The 15,172-nt window shown below is 32.7% G+C and overlaps 2 protein-coding genes across 2 annotated transcripts; one reads left to right on the top strand and one right to left on the bottom strand.

The window, feature by feature from the left end:
• Positions 1–1,048: 1,048 nt before the first annotated feature.
• On the top strand, positions 1,049–4,851 carry eIF2alpha (eukaryotic translation initiation factor 2 subunit alpha). Its single transcript, XM_068768879.1, has 7 exons — positions 1,049–1,142; positions 1,226–1,463; positions 1,797–2,025; positions 2,893–3,125; positions 3,546–3,661; positions 4,094–4,205; positions 4,688–4,851. The coding sequence occupies exons 2-7, from the start codon at positions 1,226–1,228 to the stop codon at positions 4,753–4,755; spliced, it is 996 nt and encodes a 331-aa protein (XP_068624980.1). The 5' UTR covers positions 1,049–1,142; the 3' UTR covers positions 4,756–4,851.
• Positions 4,852–5,657: 806 nt separating this feature from the next.
• EndoG (Endonuclease G) lies at positions 5,658–14,844 on the bottom strand. Its single transcript, XM_068768945.1, has 6 exons — positions 14,554–14,844; positions 13,432–13,634; positions 12,717–12,840; positions 8,510–8,622; positions 7,527–7,707; positions 5,658–5,817 (listed from the first exon to the last, which is right to left on the bottom strand). Exons 1-6 carry the CDS (start codon positions 14,755–14,757, stop codon positions 5,722–5,724), a joined length of 921 nt encoding a protein of 306 aa, XP_068625046.1. The 5' UTR covers positions 14,758–14,844; the 3' UTR covers positions 5,658–5,721.
• Positions 14,845–15,172: the final 328 nt, after the last annotated feature.

A 15,172-nucleotide genomic window follows, 5' to 3' on the forward strand; every position in this document is an offset into this window, starting at 1 on the left:
CCGCTATGATGTCCTTTACCGAAGAAGTCTTACGACTACCACTGGCTAGGGACGGCAGCACGTGATTCCCTATTCCAGCACAAAGGAGGCCGTGAACAGACCGAGTGCCATGTGTAAATAGTTAAAATCTACAAATAAAAAGTTTCAATTATAAGTATTTATAAATAGGTAGTAAAATTGGTAGTAAATTATCAAATGAAAAGGAATAACAGTATGCTAAATGCTATCTATTATTAGTAACAAAAGGACATACATGTAATATTGGAAGAGGATGATTAAAATAAAAAAATACATTAATGAAAAGAAAAAATAAAAAAAGCTCATAGGAAAAAAATCTATGGATGATACAATAATGATAATTGTTAAAACTATAGTGCGAAAAAATTTATTACCAACCCTCAAACCTACTGTGATTAGTTCAACATAATACTTGGCACTCATCACCTAAAGCACCAGATGGACTTATTATGAAGTTAAAATTAATGATTTGTATTTTTATTTTATTTTTGTGAATAATAATAGTTAAATAGTTAATTAAATAGGTAAAAATAGTTGTACAACATAACAAATGTTACTGAACGTCGTACGTATATATTTTTTTCTTTCTTCTAAAAAAAGTTATTCAAAACTGATTATAAAATAATAAATTGTACCAAATATAATTAAAATTAAACAAAAATCGTAAGTACACTACTAGAAGATTAAAGAGAGTTTGTATAAAATAAAAATTCGGAAGCCTAAGCACGTCATGTATGTACAAAGCAAGAGAAAATGCTAGAAAGTCGAAAACCTGACAGAAGAAGCAGCTTATAGCTGAAAAAGCTCGAGTACGTTTAAAGATAAATTTAAAAAACATATTATAAGATTATTATCATTTGACGAGCGGAGAACCAAAACATTGTCACAAAAATTAATATTATTTGTTTGTTTAGTATAAAAATACTTAGTAAAATTGTATTCTGTAAGCAAATCGAATTTGATAATAGTTTTTGGTTCATCTGCATTTAAATTTTATGATCTGCTAACACTATTTTCTGTAGCTGTCAAATTGTCAATACGGTCAACGTGAACGCTTTATAACATTTCATCATTTTCTTAATTTCATTAATTAAACTGTCTTGCTTAGCGAGAAATAACAAAAAGTGATTATCGTTTACAATTATTATGTTGTACTTTAAACATTTATCGTACTTTTGTTTTAATGTAGGTTATAATCGTTTTGCAGATGCCGTTGTCGTGTCGATTTTACCAGGAGAAATATCCTGAGGTGGAAGATGTAGTGATGGTAACAGTGAGGTCTATAGCGGAAATGGGCGCATACGTTCACCTCCTGGAGTACAACAACATTGAGGGCATGATTCTGTTGTCCGAATTGTCAAGAAGACGTATCAGGTCCATCAACAAACTTATAAGGGTTGGAAAAACAGAACCAGTCGTTGTTATTAGGGTAGATAAAGAAAAAGGTAAGTAAATTACGCCCTCTGACAGGCAATTTAATTTATATCTACATCTTTAAACTGCTACAATATAAGTATGCAATTTTAAAGCCATGTTTTTAATTTCCTGGATATTTGATGGTATTTAACTCTCTTAATTTAAGCATTGTTGATACTATAGACACTAGTTTATTCAATAATTATAAATGAAAGTCATGGTCCACTAAAATAAAATTATGAACTTAGATTATTTTTTGAACATTGAAAAATTTATACAGTATTATACATTACCAATCTCTAATGAAATATAAAAACATTACTATATTATTTGATTTTAATAAATATGTGATCTAATTTCAGGTTATATTGATTTGTCTAAACGGCGTGTATCAGCAGAAGACATAGAAAAATGCACAGAAAGATTTGCTAAAGCTAAGGCGGTGAATTCAATACTTCGGCATGTTGCAGAACTTTTGCACTATGAGAGCTCAGAACAGTTGGAAGAGCTGTATAAGAGAACAGCTTGGCATTTTGAAGAAAAATATAAGAAGAAAGCATCTGCTTTTGATTTCTTTAAACAGGCTGCTGTGTAAGTATAAGTATTACTATAATTTTATATAACAAGGGAAACACTGTTGGTTGAAGTTTCATTGTTAGATGCTAGAGTAATTATTTCAAGACAGGAAATAAACTTTACAATGTTATGAAAAAGAATTAAATCAAAATCAAATAAATTCAATACATTTGTTTTAGATTAGATTACAGTAACAATTACAACATCCAAAGTTTTACTCTTGATGTACATGAGCTATGACCAATTATTTATGCCAAGTTTCATAAATGTAAATCTTGCTAGTGGCTATATTCTTTCAAAGTTGGTTTTGTATTTCAGCACTTTAAATGTTACATTCCCAGAGTTCATGACATTTTTTTAAGAGCACACCTCATAACAATTTTATCTTTCTGCTATAAATAATTTTTCAATTTATTGAGTATTGTAAAATTTAGAAATAATTTATGTTTATAAATTGTGGAGATATTTTTTACAATTGTTTAAATATGTCCCCCACCAGCTTCACTCTTTTTTTGTGTGCCATTTTATAAAATTTATTCTAGGCAATTTTTAACATGACAATAAAAAATTCTGGCAAAGTTTTATACCTATTAGAACTGTTGTTTGAAATTATTCTTTTTTTACATAAAACATTCCTTCCAACATTCTTCCCTTATGGGTGAAATTTCTACACAAGGAATTTTCCTATAAAATTTCAAGTCTATATTCATTGCCTTTTCTTTCAACATTATCATTCCATTATATATTATTAAAATTATTTTTTAACCATACATTCATTAACAGCATATGAGCAATACATTTACCCCTATAAAGTTTGTACACCTCTAATCAAACACCTTATAAATAGATAGATATATTGTAAAAGATTATGTTTTCCTACAGAGATCCATCAGTTCTCAATGAATGTGGATTAGATGAAAAAACAAAACAAGTGTTATTAGAGAACATCAAAAGAAAGCTAACTTCACAAGCTGTTAAGATCAGGGCAGATATTGAATGTGCCTGTTATGGATATGAGGGAATTGATGCTGTGAAGGCTGCCCTCAAAGCTGGGCTTTCTTTATCCACTGCTGAGATGCCTATCAAGATCAACCTTATAGCCCCACCACTGTATGGTAAGTTTCATACCTTCATCTTGTATTTAAAAAAAACAGATATGTAATCATAGTTGAACATTCACTAGTGAGACATTAATAACTATTAGTTCCTGGTAAATAAATCAACAAATGCTTTTTATACATGCATTTGTAAAAAAGAGATGCTATGGCAAGTTTAGTTATTTATCAAAGTTAAAAAGAAACTACTTAAGAACTCTTTAAGAAACTGGGTCCTTTTCTATACAAAATTATTTTTTCCAATAAGCCAACTTTATATCACTAGCTACTTAAGCATTCATATATCTATTCTCTGGTAATAAATAGAGCAGTCACCATTTAGAGAGAACATTTTGATTTGAACTGTCTTTATTATGTCACTAATTTAAATAAGTTAATGCTAAGTTATGTTTTAACTTGTATTGCATTTTTTATTTACAGTCATGACCACATCAACTCCTGAGAAGGCAGATGGTCTAAAAGCTCTTCAAGACGCTATAGATAAAATCAAAGAAACTATCACAGTGTCAGGTGGTGTGTTTAATGTACAGATGGCAGTAAGTATAATGTTAATATCTCCTTTAAAGACCTAATGTAAGAGTTTAAAAAGGTCTTGATCATCATCATCATCTTTATGGAAGCACCATCCCAAGTTTGCACATATAAATTGTCACAAATGTTATAAAGCCAGATACTCGGTGATCTCAATTTCTTGTATACAAGCTTTAGATTTTTTTATAGTCCATCTATAATTGAATGGAAAGCTTTCAAAAATGTGCCCATTATTTGATTGACGAAAGTAAGCAGTAGTATAGTTATAGATTATAGACCATGGGCCTGTATACCTGTCGTGGGTAGGTGGACCGATGACATAGTTAAGGTCGTGGGCCACGCAAGACCGATCTTTAAAGAAGGTTGCAGTGGATGTCTATTAGCTGACATGATTATGTTGATTGTTATATAAGACTAATCTCTTTTAAATATTTCAGCCTAAAGTGGTTACAGCAACTGATGAAGAGGCTTTGGCAAGGCAAATGGAGCGCGCTGAAGCAGAAAATGCTGAAGTTGCTGGTGACTCAGCAGACGAGGGTGAAGATCAAGGTATGTACAACAGCTTCTTATATATATATGACTTATACTTATGTTACCTATGTGCTGGTAAAATTGTGTCTGAGTGTGATATGTTTTTTCTACATAAATTATGACTGAAGTGAAGAAAAACAGCATCCTGATCATAAAGTATATAGACAAACTGCATTATTATGGTTTTTTTCGACCTGGCTTATGCTGCTGCCCAAGTGGCTTATGCAGTTTCTAACCTCTGTTTAGTTTCATTAATTTATTTAAAATTACGATATGTAATTCTAGTGAGTCATTGGCAGCTTCCTAGTTATAAACTGTGTTAAAGCTGTCAGCGTCTATGTCACTGCAAGGCAATGGCATCCCCCAAAGATCGTCACTATGACCGGTCTTGCACTGCCCATATGCAGCGATTTCCCGCGATCTTAATTATTTCTTTAGTCCACCTAGTGGGTGGGTTACTGTATAGTGTATATTGACATATTTTCGTTTAACTTTCCAAGGTATGGGAGACGCTGGTGATGATGGCCCACAGCAGAACGGTGCTTCTGATGAGGATGAAGAAAATTGAGCATGATATATTCATATTACTGTAACATATAAACCGCCACTATAAATATATAGTACCATCATTCAACTCCTAAAATAAATACATGTTTTATACAAATATTTGTTTTATTTATACTGTTGTTCATGTTCAAATCAAAAGCAAATATATTATAATAATGACAAATCGACATTTTATTGCTGTCTTAATTTGTCCATTTTAATTTGGTCTTCAATGTTAAGGAAACTAAAAACATTAAGCTTACACTCATAGAAATGCTTTGTAGAATGGTCCTGCTTAGGTAATACTAAGTGAAAATGTAGCAATAGTAAACATGTGAATTGTGATCCTAAACAAATAAATAATTATAATATAAAAACACAAAACTGTTTTGTATGTAGAATTCTTAGAAAGCACCATATTATAGTGCATGAAGGTATTATAAACAGGAACAAACAGAGTTTTTAAATATTTTTATTGGCTATTGTATTCAATTGTAATTTCAAATTGTAAATTGTTTACTAACAAACAAATGTTTATTTATTCATATTATGACATATTAAGAAACATTTACAGAGACCACTTGTGTACGTCATAAAAAATATCTGGAGAGACCAATTAGAAACAAACTAAAATAATATTGAGATCCCATGCTGGTATTGAATGATACTAGTTAATCTAATGGCAAGGGTACACTAAAAATAATTTTCAATATAAATTGGTATTGCATGCTTTTATTCAGACAGGAAAGGAATGCGATTGGTAAGAACTTTCATTCTGCCGAAAAAAAGTTCTGAAAAACTAACACAAAATGGGTCATACCAAAAAATTTATTGAGTACAAGATTATCACTATTTTAAAAATAAATAACAAAATTGAACATAATAACATTTAATTAAAATTCTATTTACATATTTAAAATAAAATTGTATTTATTACTAGTACTAGTATTTGTAAATTTCTCTACAGATTCTTTATTTAAAAATATATTCATATTTTTCGTCCATTTATTTTATTTAACTTAGTTCTATGTATTTTGTCAAAAAATAATAAACCCGCTGCTCTTTCTATAGTCTCTGGTGGTACCTGCGAATGTAAAGAGGTATGTTAAAATCAGAAATAAAATAACATGCAATCATTTTGGTAGCGGAGAAACTGTAAGGTCATCAGAACACGTCGTATAGTCCTGCTGCAAATATACGCACGAGGCTTTTGTCCAGCAGTGGACGTCCGACAACTGAATAGATGATGACAAAACTCAAATAAAGTTACCAAGTAACTGGAACACAATTCCCTTATACTTCAGAGTATACCCGATGAGAATTACCAAGAAGTATCAGCAGGGGCGGCTTAACCTATAATGCAGGGTGTGCAATGCACACGGGCGCCGCCGCGACGCCCTCTGATACGGCTAAGAGCATCGTCTAGAAATTTATCGCGGTTCGCCGCTTAGTTTCGCAACAGAGATGTGCTACAGGCATAAAAAAAATAAGTCTTTTCTACCGTCATAAGAAGAAAGGCAGTAACTAATACCATACTGTAACCTACTTATAAAATAGCTTGTTGGAATATGAAAAAATCTTGTTATGACGGCAAAATTAATAGTTATAGCCGCAGGGGGGAGAGTCAGGCCTAAGGGCGCCAGGGTTTCATTGCACACGGTCGCTACACGAGCTAGAGCTGCCCCTGAGTATCAGACTAATAAGAAAAGAAATTGCGGGGAAATTGCATTCATTTTTATCATACAACATGTCTTTTGTGTATTTAAAAAAAAAAAAACAAAATTTTAATTTCCTTCTAAATTTTAAATAGGTATTATAAAACATGTCATAGAAAAATAAATCTGCATTTGGAACATTTGTGTGAATTTACGACTTCAGGTCAAGTTTGTTTTTATTTGATTTACAATACTGATGAATCTAACAAAATAAATGAAAGAGACTACTTAATAGCTTTTAATGGTTTTATTGTTGGCAGTTCATTAAATCGTAAGTGAAACACATTGGACTGAAATTCAATTCAGCACTTCAGTAAAAGGAAGACCTTTGGGTATGGACGATTTTGATCATGATATTGTTCGAAGAATGGTGGATGATTTTCACTTACGATTTAATTAACTGCCAACAATAAAATCATTGAAATCTTTTAAGTATTAAATTAAATTATATTGACCTCTTTGAGAGCACAGATAGTGAAATGGAGGTTACTGAGAGTTAGAATTATTATTATTTTTATTACAATATCCCATTTTAACAATAGGTATAATGGTGGTAATTGTGTACAGTTGTAATTTTCCTAAATAATTAAATACGTAAACATAATGTAAACATGTTTTTTTACTTACAGAAAAATTGTAATTGTATTTACTTATAGAAAAATTGGCGTATTTTATACAAATAAAAATAATAATCAAAAGAAGCAAATGATACTTGTTTTAACAGCTCCTAATAAATACCGGACTGTTTGTATTTCGTGCGTCAGAGATTACGCTCTACGAAGCCGAAATAAGCCGATTGTCTCTCCAAACGTCGATGTGTAATATTTATCGGCGTGTACTATACTTAAATTAGGATCACTTCAAACTGTACACACTGATTTTGAGAACGACCTTGTGAAAATACTCTTTGCAGGCCTTTCAAAATTGATTCCGACGCATGTAATTTTTCAAAGGCTCAAATACTTTTTTTTATTTATTTTAATGTTTTGCATATTTGGCTTAATATGTTAATAACCGTATCATAAAAATTTCACTTAATAGATTTCGACATTTAGTCACATATTCTATTAGCACTTACCATAAAAGAAGACAGAGGTGTCTCGTCTGATATCTTTTGGTTGGGCATCACGTACGCCTCCATTTCAAGGGTTCCGTCCGAGGCTTCCCCCACGACAACCTTGTAGAAATGCGTCGGTACAGCCACTGTATTCGCACCGATCACTTGGTATCGTACATATAATTTACCATCAGACTCCTTCCTACAGACAATATGAAATATTTATACATTACCAACAAAGGAACATTTACAAAGAATAATAATATGCATCATGAAAAGAATGCCAGATGAACCCAATTTAATATAAAAAAAATCAATTTGAGCTCCCTAATAAAGGCATTCTTCAACTAACAAGCTACGAGGGTTCCAAAGGCTCTATTTGTGAAATACCCACAAAAAAATGAAAAGGGTTTTTTAGTCACTTGCACAATAACCTTAACATAGCATGTATGTAACTGCAACTTGAACCTTCATATTTTATAGACTCACGGACAGACAAGGACTTCGAGTAACGACTGATTGTCCGCGCGATTCTTGGAACGTTTAATGATATTATTCCTGCAAGCAATAGCCATGTAACTTTGACAGTACAGACTTCCGTAATGGCGTATGGATGCAACTTTCATTAGAGTAGAGAACCTCTCTCTTCTTCTTCTAAAGTTATCTTTTATTACTTATCACTGTAATATGATTTATTTATAAAGTTTTGGTTAACAAATAATTCGCCTAATATTACGAAATTCTTCTTCTTTCTTCTTTTAAGCCCTTAGACACTCACTGCAAAGCATACTTTGCTTAAAGGCCGCCATGATGACCGGTCCTGCGCTGCCCGAATCCAGCGACTTACCACGACCTAAACTATGTAGACTTCACTTGGCAGCCCACAAATATTAATAATTTAATTGTTTGTTTTCAATCAAAATCGCGTGCCGCGTAAAATTCCTAAAGTTACACACCGGACATGACGTTTTTATTGAACAGATATTTAAAAATTATCGAATCACCTGGGAAGATACAAAGGACCCGTGCAGCAATAGACATTTACATAAACCTTAGTCAATTTCCTCACATGTTTTTCTAGTCGGTTCCATGAATGCCTGTTAAATCCTTCCCCTACCTGCGAACAAATTATTAATATGTATATTCATAGTATTATATATGTATGCAGTGGCGTACCTAGAACTTTTGCCGCCCGGGGCAATCTCCAGTTTGCCGCCCTTTCTATTATATGTCAATCAAATAGTGGTTTTTGATTTAAAAAAATATTGATATATCACTTCAAAGTAATCATATAAACTTTTTAAAAGAAATGACATTTATAAACTGACATCAAAAAATTTTAGTTAGGAAAATTTGCCGAACAAAGTCGTAAAGATCTTCTATGTCTTCTATCTCTTAAATGAATACAATAAAATAAAATTATTATATTGTTCTTGAATTAGAATCCAAAATTTACACTAAAATGCATTTATATACACCGAGGAATAATATTCGAAATCATAAATTTAATCATTACAACTATAAGTAAATAAAAAAAATGGCGCCCCTAGGTAAGTGCCGCCCGGTGCGGACTGCACCCACCGCCAAGGTACGCCACTGTATGTATGCATAACCCAATGGTGGGTCACAAAAATTACAACGTTCCGTAATGACATCACTATAGTATTGTGCTGTGCCAAATCACCTTACGAAAGGGCGGACTTACGGAACCGAGTGACCAATATTTCTCTTCATGTCCCTACGCATATGCCTAAGATGCGGTACAGCAGTTTTGGTTGCTCTATAATATACTTATTATTATCTATAATCCTGCAACTTCCCCCTCCCATCATCGCGACGGTTCTTCCGGAAGGAGTGGTGATAAACATTTGCGACGTATGGCGAAGTTTCCGCTTTTTCTCACGTGACCTGATGGCCGCCGAGATCTCGCATACCCGTGTTTGAGCGCTATCTTCGCGGTCGAGCGACCTCGGTTTTGTAAAATTATAGTTTATCGTTTTCGAAAATATCCCCTACTTTACCAACCCGGATAGATTTTTTTTTCGTTACCCCGAAAGCACCATTCCGGGGCTCTCGAATAAAACCTGCAAAAAGTACACTTTTTCGAATTCTAACCGCAAAATCGAAGCCTATAGTTTCCGAGGACGCGATCGCAAGACTCTTAGCGAAGTTAATCGAAGTTAAATTACCCCACGCTTATGTAAATTTTCCGATTTTTCTTACCAAAAATTTAAAAAAAAAGAAACAATATTTTAATTGGAAAAATTACACCGGAAGACGCGTTGCGGTCGTAATAAGGATTATTGATCATTTTCGTCGCCATTTAAAGGCCACTCTGACTAGAGGATTTTTTTTCAATCGCGAGCTATATTTGATTCTCTCTCTCAAGGTAAGAGATAGAAGTTTGCCTGCATAAGACTTCTTTTTAAGTCCTCCAGTGTATTCTAGAAAAATATGTCCTCTGGTGAATTCAAGATGGCAGCCGCGCTGCAAATGTTCATTTGATTGGGATATTTTTATTAAAAAATATGAAAAGTAGAAGAAGCAACATTTTCGATCAAACTACTGCAATGAATAATGTAACGCAAACTTGTGGCAATGACATTTGACCATTTTCGTCGCTAAATGCCGACAACAACGGCCGCAGGAAATTCAGTAATGTTATCAAACTATTAAATAAACCTTTCCTGGCGAATAAATAAAGCTATTCGTAACCAAAACCAGAAATCAACTTACGAGGCGTATCATTTACTCCAAGGCCTTAATGTACAGAAACACAAACATTACTATTTACCTAATTTAAGTTTAAATTTAATATCTTATTTTTTATTTGAACACATCACTTTATTTTATGTAAACGTTGATTGGTAAAAGTGGTCACACAATAACTACACATGATTTAAAAATCGATAGCAGGTGTTATATAGATGGCATAGGTTTATATGGGTTGAATCCCCTAATTAAATATAAAGATAGCGTTGAATAATTGTTAAAAAATGATTTAGTTATATAATATCAATATTGCTGTGAAAAGGACGGCTAACTAAAAGACAAGTATAAATTAAAAAATAGCTGTTTGTCGTTTTGCAGCGCGATAACTTAAATAGGGCATGGCTCCAGATATAAGAGGCCTCCAAGTATAAGAGCTAATAGTTAAGATAATAAAGTTATTATTATATTTCTCACTTATAGTTAAAACGTTGTACTTGTATTTTTAAATGAACACGATTGTCGGAGTTGAATAAATATGACATCACAATATACAGTAACGTCAGTTTTTAAAATCAAAACAACATTATATATATATATATATATATATATATATATATATATATGTGTGTGTGTATAAATATATATAAATACATACATATATACATAAGTAAATTGGGTGTTATTTTTTGTTTTTCAGAAGGTCCATCGATCTTGGGTATTGTAAACTTCTCTATACGAATAGACGCCTAGATTTATAACCTTGAAATTTTTCAATCTGTGAGATCAAGTCATGAAGGTATGAATGTTTTTCTTTCGACAGTATTTTAATAGCTCGAATGTATTCTGAATATGACCGATTGGATTAAACAAGATATAAAAAATATTAGACAAGGAGATTTCTCGCACGGTTTTTTATGTCGCTTGATATTTTTTTTTTTGTATCAATCGACTTTTGCAAGTGTGTAGGCTTTTGGCACTTGAATAGGTGCACGCGTGTTGCGCAGCAGCGCACGCAAAGGGCTACCTAGTATTTATTATATACTTGCACCTACTAAACAAAGTGTCGGCCTAAAGGAATTGAGATCATAACGGCTTCTCAATGCCGTGGAACTTAACGAGGAATGAAGTCTCTTCAAATCTGTTGAAGCTGTAAATACCAACAATCAAACAGCATTTTAATGAATATTGTGGTAATTTCCGTTAGGCGGGCGAAATCAAAAAGTCATTCACAATATGCATTTAATTTCTATAAATAAGTAAGAAAAGGACCAATATTTAGCCACTTCCGCACATGCAGCGGTAGTCGTGCAACATAGTGCACCGCCCGCCAACCCGCTGATATATGCGTATGCGCTACCGCTACCTACCACCGTTAAACCACTCAACACGTGATTCACCCCTCCACGGGGCATCTTCAGGAGTTACGTTACACCGATTAGTGCCAAACACAGAGTCACGACACTAATCGGTTTAACATTTATAGCTTTGTTGCACGAATACCACTGCATGTGCGGAAGTGGCTAAATATTGGTCCTTTTCTTACTTAAGATGGACTTCCGCAAAGTAACGCCTGATTCCATTAAATATTCTATAAATAAAACAATCAGATTTGGGGTTAAGATACATTTCCAAAAGGAGACAGGTGAACGGAATCGACGGAGCAGAGATGCGCCTCGAGACGGCTCTCCGGAGAATACTGTGTCTCTACTTGAAAACTACAGCTACAGTTATTCATAGGCGGACGATAAATTGACGTGATCTTGTCCATTATGCACCATGTAGATTATAGAGGTAACGTAAACAACGCATACCCAAGTATGGGCTATTTACAATAACACAGCGCGGTAGACTGCACCGTGTAGAGGGCAACTACACAAAATTTTTAGTATAAATCCCACAATTACCCCTCATCCGCCCAAAAGGGGGTAATTTGAACATCCAGAAATTTTCCCATGCGAAATCAAAAACAAAGGTTTTTGAAAATAAATGGACGTTACCACGCTAATGTACGATTCATTATATGTATACCTCGCTAATGTACGATGTTATATTACAGTGGCACGGGATTTTGTAATTTCGAATTGTGCAGCATCCATAACAATTAACCATCATGTGGTGCAATACAAAACTCTACCAGGCTATGAAACATAAAACACAATAAAGCTTATTATGGAAAAATTATTTCGTCCCCCACTTGGTGGACTGACGACATAGTTAAGATCGAAAATATCGGTCGGAAATAGCTGTTGTAAGCAGCGCAAAACCGGTCATCGCAGCGATCTTTACTGCCATAAACGCTTATGCCTTTGCTATGGCCATCTCTAGACTCAAAATAAGTAGTGGTAAAATAATTGAGTGGCCAAGTCTCAAACAGTAGTGATAACTGGATAATTCCAGTGCTTAATACATCATGGAAAGCGATAAAGGCAGCCAATTGATGATGTACAGCCACATCCTCACCAGTGAAACGACCAGAGAAATAGAGATATTATAACAAACCTGTGGGGCCATGTTGGTGAGGTAGAAAGTTTGTTCAACATGTTTTTGTGCCAGCCGGTGGTTGCCCGCTGCAGCCATGTGACCCCGATCGAAACCAGACCCCTTGTAGTCACTATTCTGTGATCTATCCAATAGAAAATTAAATGTAACCTTTTCAAAAATTTCGCAGCATAAATACAATGAAAATCATCATTTTTATCCATACAGAATAAAAACCGACTTTGTTCATAACAGATTAATTTGATCTAAAAATCACTTTCAATTCAAGAATCAAATCAGACTGGCGAGTATAATGGCGGCGAGGTACGGGAATTCCCCGCGTATAGTGTGAAATGTTTAGTCTGTTAATATTTTTAATAAACTAACTTATAATAGCTTGATATATATAACATTAAATAAATATGATAAAAAGATCGTTTTAAAATACATTAGTGTTAGAACATATATGAAATTAAACATACAGGAAAATAATAAAAAAAAATTAATTATTTAGATCCTACATAAATATTTAATTCAAGAGTAACACTTCAAAATTATCCACTACCAACTGTCATGACAACCCTCAAAAATGTTTTTTGAGTAATATGTTAAAACACAGAGCAAATCATCTAAAGATATGATACCAAGATCATTAGATATCTAGGAGTTTTAACATTTTTTTAACAGAGTTCTATATTGTAAATATTTGCCTAATAAGAAATAAATAAATACATACCTAAAGAATGGATGAATGCTCTCATCCGGGGTAAAATCACACTTGCTCCTATCAACTTGATCATTCTTTTCAATATGGGCTTTGGTCAAATGCTCAAAGACCCAATGTGGTACCCTGTTACGACGATCATATGACAGTACAAAGTCATCGAAAGACCTCACATTATCCAAACCGGGGAAGCCATACTTCATTATCTGTGAAACCTGTAATTAAATACAGGTGTTTATATATATAAAGTACATCCTAGTAATTATAATGTTTATATAGGGGTAATCACCTTAACTAGTAAAAAGCAAATACAGTATGTCAGATGCTATTGTACAAGGAAACTGCCGAGCAACTTCCTATTAAGGTTTTGTGGAAGATTCGGCGGTACAGGTTCAGCCTGCTTAATGTGAATGTTACCAGAAAACTACCACACATTGCAGTCATTTAATCTTATTTGCTTATATTGTTGAAACTAAAGAGAATAGATATGCACAACTGTAAACTGTTGTAGGTGCACTAAAATTATTTATATAATATCATTACTCAAAACAATATAATTTGGATTTTTTTTAATTTTCGCAGTTAATCTTGGCAGAAAATTTATAAATGATTTCCAGGGTTTTAACAAGAACTATGCTTTTTTGTAAATCATAAAACTCTTAACAATATTGGAAAGAGGAGAATTTAACAATTATCTAAAATGTTTAAGAACATAGATTAATAATCATTCCTCAGTATTTAATAAAAATCTTTATTTATATTTTAACAATGGGGCAAGCCTATTTTAGTAATTAGATGATGTATGCTAAGTTTTAAGCCCACAGTCAATTCTCAACCTTCGTACAGATTTCTAACATGGTCTTAAAAATTGTATAGATATTGAAACCAAATATTTAATATATCCATATCTGCTAGACAACAAAGTTCTCGTAGAAAAACCTTGTAAAATTAGGACCAACGCATTGCAAATGAGAGTTTATTATATATACTAATATAATACTAAAGATAACTTTTTGTAACTTCTTAGTCTATGAACCACAAAAAATATGTTGTTGTGGTTAAAAAATACATTAAAAAAATCATCAAATTAACTTGAAATACTTTTAGTTTAATTTGCATATTTGAAAGCCATACCCTGGTAGATCCAGTCTCTATATAAGGTGTTGCTGCAGATACCGTCCCGAATATAGGTAGCCCTGGCATATTCCGTATTTTTTTACCGTCGACCTCTACTAAGTTATTAAGTAAACCAATTTTATTTTTATTTAAACCAACATAATAACCTGTAACTCCAACAATACCTAATTGAACTATACGGACAACTCTTTTTGGTACCATCCTGCTTACTACTTAGAAATCCATCAAAAAATCTAGGGATATTTTTAAACGCTCACTTTTATCTCAGTAATTTTAATTTTCCATCGATTTAAAATATCTTTTAGGTTATGTCAGTTTTAAATATTTGACATATTTCATAATCATGAACATAATTGGCAATCACGGTCTTTTTTATATTAATTCACGGATAATAATGTTTGGTATCATTTAATGATTGTACAGAAAAATTACAGCATTGTTAATAAAAAGTAAAAATGAAACTACTTTTTAACTACATAAAACCTATTACATTTTAAAATGAAAATAATTTAATTTTTATATAAAATAAGGTAATTCGACTATCAGTAATTTTTTTTCTAAATAATTTTTAAAAATTGTGTTCGACTAGGATGAAGCTAATTTGATCTTTTAGATG

The sequence above is a fragment of the Battus philenor genome, unplaced genomic scaffold, assembly GCF_028537555.1.
Source record: "Battus philenor isolate CCGP_79_NKW_IND1 unplaced genomic scaffold, ilBatPhil1.0.hap1 SCAF_27, whole genome shotgun sequence".
Lineage (NCBI taxonomy): Eukaryota > Metazoa > Arthropoda > Insecta > Lepidoptera > Papilionidae > Battus > Battus philenor.

Coding starts and splice junctions, on each gene's coding strand:
- eIF2alpha (XM_068768879.1), top strand. CDS start 1,226: ATGCCGTTGTCGTGTCGATTTTACCAGGAGAAATATCCTGAGGTGGAA. Junction 1,464..1,796: donor TAGGGTAGATAAAGAAAAAG/GTAAGTAAATTA, acceptor ATCTAATTTCAG/GTTATATTGATTTGTCTAAA. Junction 2,026..2,892: donor TTCTTTAAACAGGCTGCTGT/GTAAGTATAAGT, acceptor GTTTTCCTACAG/AGATCCATCAGTTCTCAATG.
- EndoG (XM_068768945.1), bottom strand. CDS start 14,757: ATGGTACCAAAAAGAGTTGTCCGTATAGTTCAATTAGGTATTGTTGGA. Junction 13,635..14,553: donor TAGAGACTGGATCTACCAGG/GTATGGCTTTCA, acceptor ATTTAATTACAG/GTTTCACAGATAATGAAGTA. Junction 7,708..8,509: donor GGTCCTTTGTATCTTCCCAG/GTGATTCGATAA, acceptor TATTGTCTGTAG/GAAGGAGTCTGATGGTAAAT.